The 14,114-nt window shown below is 42.2% G+C and overlaps 2 protein-coding genes across 17 annotated transcripts in view; both read left to right on the top strand.

Moving 5' to 3' along the window:
- Positions 1–8,586, top strand: part of LOC122543856 (centromere protein F-like) — a 44,931-nt gene extending 36,345 nt beyond the window's left edge. For both annotated transcript variants that reach the window (XM_043682705.1, XM_043682706.1), the window contains 2 exons: positions 3,650–4,171; positions 5,569–8,586. In XM_043682705.1, the coding sequence (XP_043538640.1) occupies positions 3,650–4,171; positions 5,569–5,714 (668 nt within the window). In that variant the 3' untranslated portion in view covers positions 5,715–8,586. The remainder of the gene's footprint in view (positions 1–3,649; positions 4,172–5,568) is intronic.
- A 3,816-nt stretch (positions 8,587–12,402) lies between these two features.
- Positions 12,403–14,114, top strand: part of LOC122543855 (RNA-binding protein 4-like) — a 199,806-nt gene continuing 198,094 nt past the window's right edge. For all 15 annotated transcript variants that reach the window (XR_006310144.1, XR_006310148.1, XR_006310147.1 and 12 more), the window contains exon 1: positions 12,403–12,635. Coding sequence is in view for 9 of the 15 variants with exons in the window: in XM_043682699.1 (XP_043538634.1) it covers positions 12,531–12,635 (105 nt within the window). In the remaining 6 variants the exon portion in view is untranslated. The remainder of the gene's footprint in view (positions 12,636–14,114) is intronic.

Genomic DNA, 14,114 nt, shown 5'->3' with positions numbered 1-14,114 from the left:
GAGAGGTTAACTAGGTTAGGATTGTTTTCATTAGAAAAAAAAGTGATTGAGGTCTACAAAATCATGAAGGGTAGACAGAGATATGCTTTTTCTCAGGGTGAGAGGTCATGCGTTCAAGGTGAGTGGAGAAAAGTACAAGGAGGATACACACAGAAAGTAGTTTACACAGAGGATGGTAGGTGCCTGGAACGCGATGCCAGCAGAGGTAGTAGAGGCAGGTACGGTAGATTAATTTAAGGTGCATCTGGACAGATGCATGAGAGGATGGGGAGCAGAGGGATACAGGTGCTTAGAAATTGGGCGATAGGTTTAGACAATGGATTTGGATTGGCACAGACTTAGAGGGCTGAAGGGCCTGTTTCTGGGCTGTAAATTTTCTTTGTTCTGTCTGTTAGTGATCGTAGTTTTGAAAGTGCAGCACTCTTCTGTACGTTTCAAACATGGATGGATATATTTTTTGTCTTTTGAAAACTGCATGCAATTCTGGTGTCCCTACTATAGAAAGGACGTTGTCAGACTTGAAGGCTTCAGAAAAGATCTACAAGAATGTTTCCAGAGTTGGAGGGTTTGAGGTATAGGGAGAGGCTGAATAGGCTGGGCTATTTTCTCTGGAGGTTGAGGGGTGACCTTTATAGAATTTTATAAAATCATGAGGGGCATGGATTGAGTGAATAAACAAGGTCTTTTCCCTGGGTTGGGGCAAACGTAGACGGCATTGGTTTAAGGTGAGAGGTGACAGATATAAAAGGGACCTAAGGGCAACTTTTTCGAGCAGAGGGTGGCATGTGTATGGATTGAGCTGCCAGGGGAAGTGGTGGAGGCTGGTATAATTACAACATTTAAAAAGCATCTAGATAGGTGCATGAGTAGGAAGGGTTTAGAGGGATATGGGCCAAATGCTGGCAAATGGGACTGGATTAATTTAGGATATCTGATCAGCACGGACGAGTTGGACTGATGCGTCTGTTTTCGTGCTGTACAACTCTGACTCTGAATGGTCGAGTGGATTACTGTGTGGCAAAAATGAGGGCTGCAGATGCTAGAACCCAGAGTTTAGATCAGAGTGGTGCTGGAAAAGCACAGCAGGTCAGGCAGCATCCGAGGAGCAGGAAAATCGACGTTTCGGGCAAAAGCCCTTCATCAGGGTCCTGCCTGATGTGCTTTTCCAGCACCACTCTGATCTAAACTCTGGCTTACTGTGATTTCGGTATAGTGTTGTGAAGGCATTCAGATCCTACTTTTAGTTCTGGGCCCATTCACTCACTTTAGCTGATGGCTGTGGTTAGGCCACTACAGTTACCCTCCTATTCTGAGTCAGCAGAGGGAGAAGACTCATTTGGTTGAAACAGGTGAATGTTGTTGCCTGTGTCATCTCATTGCATAAGAGCTTCCCACTCACCAGATTCATGGATTAAGAACAATCTCTTAACTGAGGCTAAAGCTTCTTGACCAAAACTTTTGAAATCTCCCATTTTCTGGAGTGCATCCTCTTTTCATTTTTGCATTCCTGAGGCAAATATTGTCAGATTTGACATGGGTGAATAGGTATTGAATTACATTCCGATTGATTTAGCTCAAGTTTCTGTAAATGTTGTTTTTTTTCTTTTTTTTTCCCCTCTCTCTAATGGCATATAAAGTCAAAATATTTATATTTATGATAGGTTTATATTTATAGAGGTTATGCAATTGTACATCTTGATAACTGGATGCTTTCTGGATACTAAATGTTCAGTTTTGCGTCAGCTGTAACGGTTTTGCTCCATGAGAACTTGAGTATGTAATCTAATTTAATACCTTTGACGCAGTATCAAGTGTGTATCATCATAAAAGGTGCAGTTTTTCCAACATTAAACCAAAGCCCTGTCTGTTCAGGGATTGGAGGGAGGTCTGGGGCAATGACACTATGCAAATTTGGAATGGTAACTGTCCCAGTGGCTGGACAAGTTTTATTCTCATCTAATGTCACTGAAAAACAGTGAAGCCACTATTTCCATAGAATCCCTACAGTCTGGGGAAAAAGGCCATTTGGCCCAACAACCCCCACTGACCCTTCAAAAAGCATCCCACCCAGACCCATCCCTGTAACCGTACATCCCCATGGTCAATGCACCTAACCTGCACATCCATAAACGCAGCAGGTAATTTAGTATGGCCAATCCACTTAACTTGCACAATTTCGGACTGTGGGAGGAAACCCACACAGACACAGGGAGCACATGCGAACTCCACGCAGTCGTCTGAGGGGGGCTGGAACCCAGGTCCCTGGCGCTGTGAGGCAACAGTGCTAGCCACTGAGCCACCATGTGACTGTTGCCAGTGCTGAACATAGCTGCAGCACTTGCCCACATTAGCTCTGTGCTTCGTAAAGTAATTAGCTGTCAATCATAAAGTCAGTGTCATAGAGATTTACAGCATTGAAAGAGATCCTTTGGTCCAACTTGTTTGCACCGACCAGATGTTCCACATTAATTTAGTCCCATTTGCCAGTGTTTGGCCCAGATCCCTCCAAACCCTCCATTTCTTGTACCCCTCCAGATGCCTTTTGAATGTTGTAATTGTACCAGCCCCCACCCCTTTCTCTGGCAGCTCCATTCTATACATGCACCACCTTCTGTGTGAAAAAGTTGCCCTCCCTGTCCTTTTTTAAATCTTATACCTATGTCCTCTAGTTTTGGACTCCTCTCCCCCTGCGAGGAAGACCTTGACTCTTCACCTTATTTGTGCCCCTCATGATTTTATAAACTTCAAAAAGGTCACCCCATATCCTCCAACGCTTCAGGGAAAATAGTCCCAGCCTATTCAGCTTCTCTCCACAGCTCAAACCCTAGAGTGAGAGGCTGAATAGACTGGGGTTATTTTTTATGTGAAAAGTTTCAGCAAGGGATTCTTGCCTTGCAGTTTGTCCCATTCTGTTCCTGTTTTACTTTGGAGTGGTCCAAAACTGATTGAATGTGAAATCATTTGAGAAATTTCAATAAAAGAGGGCAATAACCTTCTTTGCGAATTTAGGTTTGCTCGCTGAGCTGGAAGGTTCATTTCCAGACGTTTTGTCACCCTACTAGGTAACCTCTTCAGTGGGCCTCAGGCGAAGCACTGTACAGGATTCCTGCTTTCTGTTTATATGTTTGGGTTCCTTTGGGTTGGTGATGTCATTTCCTGTTTTTCTCAAGGGGTGGTAGATGGGGTCTAACTCGATGTGTATGTTGTTAGAGTTCTGGTTGGAAACACAGGAAATGACAACACCAACCCAAAGAGACCCAAACATATAAATATAAAGCAGGAATTATGAACAGTGCTGCGCCTGAGGCCCACTGAAGATTTTACCTAAGAGGATGACGAAACATCTGGAAATGAACCTTCCAGCTCAGCGAGCAAACCTACATCCAGAACCTCAACCTGAGCTACAAATCTTCTCAAAACTCGCTAACTTTCTTTGTAAAACTTGTGAATTGATAAATGCCTGTGTGGACTTATTTTCATGCAGGAATTTATAGCATTTGTGATGAGAATGATAAAGTGCCCAACAACAGCAGAACAGAAATCAAAACAAATTTTGTGTCAAGCTGGGGATTTAGCTGCAAAAAGATATCTGATTTAACACGCTCCAGAAGCATTTTTTTAATGTTATTTTTCATGATTTTTCTGTAAGATACTGCGCAGATCATAGCATGCAAACTTGGTGCTAATCTGGAGGCTCTGAGACAAACTGTTCAAGGGAAAAGTGAAGAGATTGATAACCATCTGCTCAGCTACTCTGATTTACAAAACAAAGACCAAGAGGTAAAAGTGGCCAACAAGATCTTGTCTAAAGCTCTGGACCACTTCCATGAACGCAGATCTGAAACTGTGGCCAGTGGTCAGTGGCCTGCTGCACGTTTGAAGGCACAATCTTCAACTGAAGAGAGGAAGCCAGATGCTGGACGACAGATTGGTGGAGACCCCATTCCGGCAGCTGAGCGGAACCAGAAAGAGAGCAGCCACAGGTCAAAGGGACACACCAATCCTGAAGAATACTTGGTGAGACTAAATCCTGCAGAGCTCGTGATGCAAATCAATACTGCTGAGCTTGCTGCCAGACTGCAGAGGAATTGGCTATTCAGGCATCATGTGTCTGTAGCGTTTGACGAAACAGAATATGAACCATATGGATTACCCGATGTGGTGCAAAAGGGTAGGTTGATGACCTTATTTCTGTACTCTTCTGTTCAAATAAATATGCAGTTAACTCTTTAGGGTTCATGATTTATGATCTCTTGAACTCTCCCAGGATAGCTTCAGCATGGGGGTAGATACAGAGTAAAACTACCCCTACACAACCAAACAACTGCCCAAACCCCTTCAGCTCTAATTGCACAAGTGCTGCTAAAGTAGATAACAGAAATACAGCAAGCTTTTTATTAACTGGCACTTAATGGGACCAGAAGTATATCAGTTGATCAGATATTCCACTTGAGCAAAAAGTCCACGTAGTAACTAAAAACGCACACGAAGTAATAGAAACGTAATATAAGGGGTATATATATCACTGTTATGTTTTATTTACAATATAAATCACTTATATCATAATGCAACGTTGCCTTAAATAAAACTTACTGGCAGAGAGCTTTCTCACCCGCATCCTCAGCTGACTACTCTGAGATCGTGATAATGCAGTAAACTTCTGGTATTTGAGGTATATTATTTTTGCAGGTTTATGAAGAGTGCCAGTTAAAACAAAGTTTGCTATAGTTATTCGTTGGATGTAGTTTCTGTGAAAAATAAACCCTGTGGATTTGTTGTAATTCAGAGATGGGAACCAAGCTCAAGAGTTTGAATTGCAATCACAGTTGCAACTTGCAATTTGATGGGACCACCTTGCAAATCTAGCAAGGCACCCCTGACCTTTTAAAATAGAATTGGAGACTTCAAAAAGACAATAAAGTTGCTTGACCATGGGGATAACAAAGACTGAATGGGACTAGCTTGAAAAAACTGCAGCAGGTGTAACGAGTGAAATGGCTTCTATTGGTCCTGTGATTATGTTTGTGCTTTTGACACTTGGTATTGCCAGATGTAAAAAATAGTCATTGAAAATGCTAAAGATACTCTATGAATCTAGCAGCATCTGTTGGAGAGGGTTAGAATTAATATTTGACTCCAGTAAGACTCTCACCCTAACCCTGTCGCAGGTGAGGGGCGTGTATAAGGGTCTTTTTCCTAGAGTGGTTCATATGGTTCATAACTAGGGGACATACTTTTAAGGTGAGAGGAGAAAATTTTAAAAAGACATGCGGATCTTTTTTACACGCGGTGGTTCGTGTGTGGACTGAACTACCAGAGGAAGTGCTGGCTGCATGTACAGTTAAACCATTTAAAAGACATTTGGATGAATAGAAAAGAAATAGAATAAAAATGGACCAAGTGGGACTAATTTCATAGAATCTCTACAGTGTTTGGGAAACTTGGTCGGCATGGATTGGTTGGACCAGTCTATTTCCGTGGTGCGTGGCTATGACTCTGAGTTGGCAGTGATTTGTTTTAAATCTGCACTTTGCCTGTGAGTTCTGATGTTAGTTCTTCTATTTCCAGGTTTTGCAGATATCCCTTCTGGACCTTCCTGCCCACATGTCTTGCGACGAGCAACTATAAACACTACACTTTGGCCCCAGCAACAAAAAAAAGGGCAGTCTGTACTTGCTGCCTTCAAGGCATTAGGTGGTAGCAACGAGCAGTAGGTACAGAACAATGAATCCTAACTGGCAGCAGTTGAAAGTTTCCAGATGAATGCTTCATGTTCCTAGACAAAATGGAATCCACTTATAGTTCTTGATCAATGTTTTTAAAAAAAAAAAACATGTACATATTTAGAATTTTTAAATGGTGAATGCAGATGTCCAGTGTGTCTACCTGTGAGAGAACTGGATCAGAATTTAAAGTTGCACAATTTTTGACTCTGCTGGGGTTAATGGTGGGTTTGTTAATGTTGAAGCTACTTCACTTGATCTTGATTTAATTTATTGAGCCTTTGTTTTTAAAGGAAGGTTTTGTGGGTGTGGCACAATTCATTGAAGTGTTGGGCCTTTTGTTACTTGTACATTAATGCACACCTTTGCATTTGCAACACACTCTAAATCATTGATTATCTCTAAGTCCTTGTCAGGGTATTGTATGAAGCATCCTGAAGAATACAGTGTTCCTTACAGGTCAGAAGGGGGATTAGTCCACTGCACAGTGCAATACCTGACAGTGACAGGAGAAAAGGTTTGATGTTAGCATTTATCATCAGTTCAAAGTGTCGCTTGGTAACACAGAACTTGAGCATTGCTGCAAAAAGAGACATGCTGTTGAAGCTTTTGTCTTGCACTCCTCAGAAAAGAATCATGTGAGTACATACCAGATTTCAAAGGTAACAATCATTTGTGGTACACGAGAGAAAGTTGCTCATTGGTTGACATGTCAATTGACTTGCCTGGTTTGAATTTAAACAAAGGCTTGGGGATATTTGGAGCACTCTCCATAGCAACACTTACACCAATTAATGCCCACTTTCCAGCCAAACTGCACCTTTTTGTCTCATGATGTGGAAATTATTGTTCCTGTAAAGGTTTGGTGTTCTTGCAATTCTGTCTCTGATTACGAGATAAAAATCCTCTTTTTATGACAATGCTTGTCTGTTCATTTAAATCACAGATTCATCCTTTTGATCTTGCGCACAATAAGGATTAATCTTTACAGTGTGAAATAGCCACAAAAATGAATATTGAACATTAAGTTTTCAGAAAGAAGAAAAGCTTCCCAACTTTCTGCATTGTGTACCTAGTTTATGCAATTGGTGTAGGGATCCAAATGAATGGTTTTATTTATTCATATTTTATTCAGGATTTTGGTGAATGTGATGGACAATTTTTTTTAATTCATATTTTTAATGAAGACTATATCTATTTCAATGTTGTCATTTTCAGACTATTCTTTACATGGTTGAAAGTATTATCTTCTAAGGCTATTTTCTTCTGTAATATATTATTGCTTCCATTTTGGTTCTGTTACACAATGCTGACGATACACTAAAGGATGTTATTTTCAAAACTTCAGTTTTGTATAGAACATGAAAGCACATCTTGTATTACAGTTGTAAAGTGCACAAACAAATCATTCATTACTGTGGTTGCAAACATCATGTTACACTTTATACTTCCTGATGAAGATATTGATTTTTTTTTTTAAATTTGTTTCTTCTTTCTGTCTGTGTTCCTGTTTACATGAGCAACACTTTCATAAGAATTTATTTGTTGCCTTGTATCCACCAAAAGATGTGACAATGTTATGATTCCATGCAGACAGTGCTGAGTTGGATCTTATTGTTACAGCTAGTTTATCAGAGATGTAACAGGTTTTCATATCCAGACTAGATGAGTCAGTAAAATATTGAGCAGTTTTGCTGTCTTGCAATTCCTACATAACCCCAGCAAACAATAGTTAGGAATTTACAACAGCTCAGAGAATAAATTGAGTGAAAGATGGTGGATAAACTGTAAACAAATGCCTCAAACACTAAAACGTTTTTGGAGATAAATCTCCATCATAGTGATGGATGAGTACTAGTCAGCAGGAACTTGGTATGGTAAATTCAAGTTGAATTAGACTAAACAGCTTCACCTGCACAGGAACTAGGTTATTCTCCATTCTCCATAACATTATGAGGCAAAGAGTTGTTGTTTCAAATGGAAAATTCCACATGTTTTAGGTTCTTTTCTGGTATTCAAGCTTTCTACCATTATCATCTTTTTCCAGTACAGTCTAAGTCTATGACAGTGATTATGCTTTGTGACTGCCCTGGCACCCTGCCTTAATCAAGGGATGATTAGCATGAAAGCATCCATTTTATTTCAACATTGCGGATGGGATTGTGTATCCCTGAGTGTCTGATATGTTGGCAATGTCAGCTTTTACTTCTTAGTGCAGATATCCGTTGAGCAGTTGGATAACCTCAAGCTCTGTTGTACTTGCCCCTGCACTGAAACTACTCCTTGTGGAGGGTTCGAGCCAATGTATGTAGTTGGAGTCTCCCTCTGGTCTGTTGACTGCAAAGGAGCCATCGTGAATCAGTATATCGATATGCCTCTTGAGCTCAGCCAGTTAAACCACCCTGATTTTCACCCAAGGTAGCCTTGTAGAAATTTCTGGAAATCCATGGTAGTCTCTGGAGAAAACGAAGAGTTTTAGGACAGAGGTTTGCCCATCATATCTTTCCAGTTTTACCTTGCCAGTGGATTTGATTCCAGCTTCAGTGCCTCCAATGTCAATTAAAACAGTGGCAATCATCTTGATGACTCTCAGCTGTGGTTTTTGTTGCAGTTCTTAAAATGTATTTGCTTTAGATTCATGTTTGATCATCTATGAGTAGAAATCTTTCTCATGTCCAGCTGCTCAGTTCTTCAAACAGCATAAAGGTGTCCCCATGTGAGATTGAATATGAGCTATATAAACTGTAATCCTTGAGGTTTTCACACTGCTTTTAGCTGCTAAGAGTATTTTCATCGGACAATAAAATGATTGATGCCTTTGAAAGAAATAAAACCGCATAATGGTACATTGGAAAGTATGAAATGACGTGTATGATGTTTTTCTGAATTAAAGCCACACTAGATAATGTGACAGAGGGTTCATGCTTTGAAAAGTGACCTTTCTTGCGATGACATTGTTTCTGCAGAATATGTGATGAGTTAGCAAACCTTTTTGATGGTTTCAAATTGCAAGATCTTTTGTCTGCAAATTAACTCTATTTTGTGGTATTTTAAAATATTACTGAAATAACTCTACAAAGGCTGGTATCCTGTCACCAAGTGACCCTTTATTGACATGTGCAAAGTACATGATACTGACCCAGCTGACTTCGAGAGTGAGCAGAACCCTGACACTTCCGTTTTCTTTTTCTTTTTTAACCCCCACACTACCGCATAACTGCGGACACTTCCCTTTATATTTGTCGGCCAGGTTTCCCTGATTGGGGCTGTTAATCTGGTCCAATCAGGGAATTCATATTCTGTTGGCTGACGTCATTCTAATCACTACAGCCCTCCCCCTCTTATCCTAGGATATAGGCCCATCCTTTTTCCTTTAGTTTCTCCTGGGGCATTTTTGCATCCGGTCCAATTCCTGCAACTCTGTGAGTACTGGACCATAGTCTGCCTGTTGTGACTGGAACTTCTTGGACGAATTTCATCTTCAGGTGGTAACAGCATTGAGGTTGCAATATCTGCCCTTTACATCTCGTCCTCCGAGATTGCTTCAACACTGAGTGGAAGGAGAGAACCCGTGGGTTCTGACAGCCTTGCTGGATGTTCTGAGGGAGAAAGTGAGGACTGCAGATGCTGGAGACCAGAGTTGAAAAGTGTGGTGCTGGAAAAACACAACAGGCCAGGCAACATCCGAGGAGCAGGAGAATCGACGTTTCGGGCATAAGCCCTTCTTCAGGAACAACTCTGGATGTTCTGAGGGGCCAAGTATGTTTTGCTCTTGCCCCATTTGCAGGGTTGCAGCTTTCCTGTGGTCCATGTGTTTGTTGAGGACTACCTCATCTACTCGAACTTCGTGCGTCGCAGAACCACACCTCGTGTCGACCATGCCTTTTTATGCATGCAGGGACATTCCTGTGGTTTTGACACCACAGTTTGAACTAAACTGTCTGCCTCTCGCTCAGAGGAGTCTTGTGTCTGGCATTGACGTTCTTGATGCTATCACAGTAGAGGATGGCATATTATTATGGGAGCAAGAGTGATTGTCCTGAGCAAAGATCACACTAGATACAAAATGTAAAATATATCTTGTGGCCAGCATTGCATATGGACATAGCTGCGTTGGTGAGGTAGTGTCCAGAGTGCCAACGAGGACATATATTCCCACCAACAGGTTGCCCACATTCATGGAAACAGCCACTCCAACCCTGAACTTGGATACATGTCAACTATGCAGACCCTTTCATGGGCTGACTGTTTTAAGTCATTTTGGATGCCTACTCAAAGTGGCTGGACATGCAAGAGTTCATTTGTCAAACACGGGGACAACAATAGAAAAATTGTGCACATCTTTTAGAATACACGGGCCATCATATGCCAGCAGGGCATTCAAATATTTCCTAAAGACGAATGTATTTGATACATAAGGACAACTCCATACCATCCATCATCCAATGGTTTGGTAGAAAGAGCAGTCCAGACTTTGAAGGCAGGCTTAAATAAATAGCCTGCAGCTTTACTTGGTACCAGACTGCCCAGGTTCCTGTTTGATTATAGAAACACCCCTCATGCAGATACAAGGATAGCTCCAGCAAAATTGCTGAAGGGGAGAAGACTGCACCAGCTTGCTTTTTATTCCTGATGAAGGGCTTTTGTCCGAAACGTCGATTTTTTGCCTGTCCTCGGATGCTGCCTGAACTGCTGTGCTCTTCCAGCACCACTGATCCTAAATCTAATCTTCCCTGACAGGGGAGAGGGAGGGAGAAACGGCTTCAGCAATGCTAATGTGCCAAACTCCACTAAGTGAGAGAGATGGTTTACTTCAGGAGATGACGTTTGGTTTAGGAACCACGGGAATGTTCCTGCATGAAAAAGAGGCTTGGTCGATGTGAGATCCCGTCCAGTTACTTAAAGTTCAGATAGGTGCGACAGTCCTGAATAAGCAAATGGACCAACTGTTGAAGATGTTTAGGAATCTGAGATGAGCACGGCAGCTGTCGCTGTCTTGACGCCTTTGCCACCTGAAGAAGGGAATGAATTTCTTCCAAGGCGCTCCAGGTCCAAGAGCTGAGCTATTGTGCATTACACATGCCTATATCAGAGTCAAAGTTGGACGCACCTAACCCAGTGCTAAAGTGCCCCAGGAGGAAATACAAAAAGAAATGAACCAGGACTCCGAGAAAGATGGATGGAGCAATTGTAACAATGTCAGCCAGTAGGACCTTTTTTTATAGAATAGGATTTCTGTGATTGGGGCTATTGATCTGGTCCAATCAGGGAGGCATAGCTAACAGAGACGGACAGGGGTGTCCGACATCCTGTTCACTCTGCGAGCTGGATCAGTGTCAAGGACTCTCCCGTGTGTAAATAAAGGGTGATTTGGCAATAGGATACCAGCCTCTGTGGAACTATTTCAGTCAAGAGGTTCCATCTTTTAGACAATGCCAATATTTTGAACAACCATGGTGAGAAGTGGAGTTCTCGCTAGCCGCCTGGAGTCAGTTATCATTGGTAATCATTCGCTGATGACTATGTCCATCCATCTAGGAAATTCAGTGTCACTGCATGGTTTTGTTGTTTTCCACAGAACTCAAAGAACTGCAGATGGTGCAATTCAGAAACAAACAGAAATTGCTGAACTGTTCTGAAGAAGGGTCATATAGACCCAAAATATTAACTCTGCTTTCTGCCCACTAGATGCTGCCAGACCTGCTGAGATTTTTCCAGCAAGTTGTTTTTTTTACTTTAAAAAAATTTTTTTTCATGACTGCTTCTCTCTCTGCAAACACAGGAGCGACTATTCCCTGATTGCTTGCCTCCATGACTGAATGCTCCAGGGTGATGTGATGATTTTCAGGAGCAATTTGTTTATCTTTGAGTTCTATTGTTCCTTGAATGGCCGATGAGCCTGGAGCTACATCTCCTACCTCTTTGGCAGATGTTTTCAAGAGATCGCCAGTGGTACTTTGGTGCCAATGTTTTACCCCGAGGCCAACACCAAAGCAAACGGGTTCACATGTGGATTGAACTTCCTCAGGAAGTACTGGATGCGGGTACAGTTACAGCGTTTAAAAGACATTTGGTTAAGTACATGAATAGGAAAAGTTGATGGGCCCAAGGCAGGCAGGTGGAACAAGCTTAGTTTGGGTTTAGGTTCAGCATGGATTGGTTGGACCGAAGGCTCTGTTTCTGTGACTAAGAGACAGTAAGGACTGCTGATGGTGGAAGCCACAGTCAATAGTTGTGAGGGTGGAAGAGCACTGTAGGCCAGACAATATCTGAGGAGCAGGAAAATCAATGTTTCAGGCCGAAACCCTGTTTCTGTGCTTTATGACTCTATGAGCAAGGTGTTGCTGTTTAAGGGGACCGAATGGGTGCAAATTGGATCCAGTATTTCACAATAGTAACTAGATTTGTATTTTTTTAAAAAAAGCCTTATCAATGGTGCTTAAGTGTTTCGGTGGGGGTTGGTGCTAAATTGGGCAAGGTGCTAACTCAATGTAAATTGCAAAATCTAAAAGGCTCTTCATCCATGAATGGACAACCAATCGGGATGGTCACTAGGCCAAGATGGTCCAATCAGGCTGGGGATGGCGGATGAGCGACAGGCTGATGGACCTGTCGGAGCTGGAATAACCCGAGGATGTGGCCAATCAGGGTGCGCCGGTGGGCGGGACACATGCATTATTCGAAGTGCGACGGAGCCGCCATCTTGTGAGGACCCGTTTGGGAGGGGGGCTTTAATTTCAATTTAAAAACTTTTTCAGCATTCATTAGAGTTATTTCCCGCCCCCACGACTGAGGGGAATTTTAAAAATGGTAAAAATATTTATCGGGAATCTGCCGCGCATAGCAACGAAAGAAGAAATTAAGGAGTTATTCGAGAAGTACGGTAAACTGACAGAATGCGACATCATCAAGGTGAGGGGGAATTAATCGGATAAATTAAACGATTTTTAAAAAAAAAATCTGGTTGAAGTCGGCGTCTCACTTTTTAAAATATCAACGAAAACGCATTTTCTTTTAATTTTCCCATGTCTAGTGCGGGGAAGATATGAGGTGATGGACTAGTGTAGTGGAAATGGTGCTACACTGAACTCCTTCGTCCAGTCCCACGCTGGATGGGTGTCCATGGTCCTTGAGTCAACCCTATGGGTCACCTGCGCCAGTGTGGGGAAGCTTTTTGATTGGAGAGTGAGAGAGGACCATTGGGTTCCCATTCTTTGTGGGTGGGGGAGGGTTTGTTCACCAATATTATAAGTACCAGTGGTCATTTTCTCCCAATCTGCCTCCAACACAGCCCAGGAGAAAATTGGATGAAAGAACCGGCAAATGGGACTAGATTTAGGATATCTGTTCGGCGTGGACCGAAGGGTCTGTTTCCTTGCTGTACACCTCACTGACTCTAATTCTGTGACCAGTGATGTAAAGTCTGTTACTACTTATGCGCCAAAGAATGCAATTCATTTCACATTTGGGCTAGGTTGCTTGCTGTCAGAGTTTAGATTAGAGTGGTGCTGGAAAAGCACAGTAGGTCAGGCAGCATCCGAGGAGCAGGAAAATCGACATTTCGGGCAAAAGCTCTTCATCAGGAATAGAGGCAGGGAGCCTCCAGGGTGGAGAACCTATCTTTGAGACTTGAGCAAAAGAATCTAGACTGGTTCTCCAGCACCAATACTAAAGGTCATGCTGTACCAATCTTTCAGAGGGTAGACCAGGATCTCGCTTGTGTTCATACAATCATAGAATCCCTACATTCGGTCCATTGAGTCCATACTGACTCTCTGAATTGTATCCTCCTCTTCACCCCCTCCACCCTCAGACTCTGTAACCCTGCATTTCCCATGGCTAATTCACCTAGCCTGCACACTATGGACAAATTAACATAGCCTATCAACCTCACCTGCACATCTTTCGATTGTGAGCGGAAACCCACGCAAAAATGGGAAGAATGTGCAAAGTTTTCCGAGGCTGGAATCGAACCTGGGTCCCAAGCATTGTGTGAGGCAGTCGTGCTCAGCACTGTGCCGTATTCTCAGTACATGACCACTATTTCAAGGGTGATTGGGGGAGTTATTCCATAGTGATCCGAACAATGTCTATCCCTCAGTTAGGAAGTAGAAAACATTATTTGGTCTTTACCTCATTGTAAAATTGATTGTCGTGTTTTTACTTTGAACTCAATTTTCCTGCCTTTCCCAATTACCCTTGATTCTCTTGCTGATTAAAAATACAATCTCAGCATTGATTATGTTTAATAACCCTGTGTGGTAAAGAGTTCCACATACACTACCCTGAGAGAAGAATTTTGTTCCTCATCCATGTCTTAACTAGGCAACTACTTATTCTGAGATTATGTCTGTCTAATCTTTAGACTTATCAACATGGAGAAAAATTTCT

The sequence above is a fragment of the Chiloscyllium plagiosum genome, chromosome 45 (genome assembly GCF_004010195.1).
Source record: "Chiloscyllium plagiosum isolate BGI_BamShark_2017 chromosome 45, ASM401019v2, whole genome shotgun sequence".
Classification (NCBI taxonomy): domain Eukaryota; kingdom Metazoa; phylum Chordata; class Chondrichthyes; order Orectolobiformes; family Hemiscylliidae; genus Chiloscyllium; species Chiloscyllium plagiosum.
This window is presented reverse-complemented; position numbering and strand designations above follow the sequence as displayed.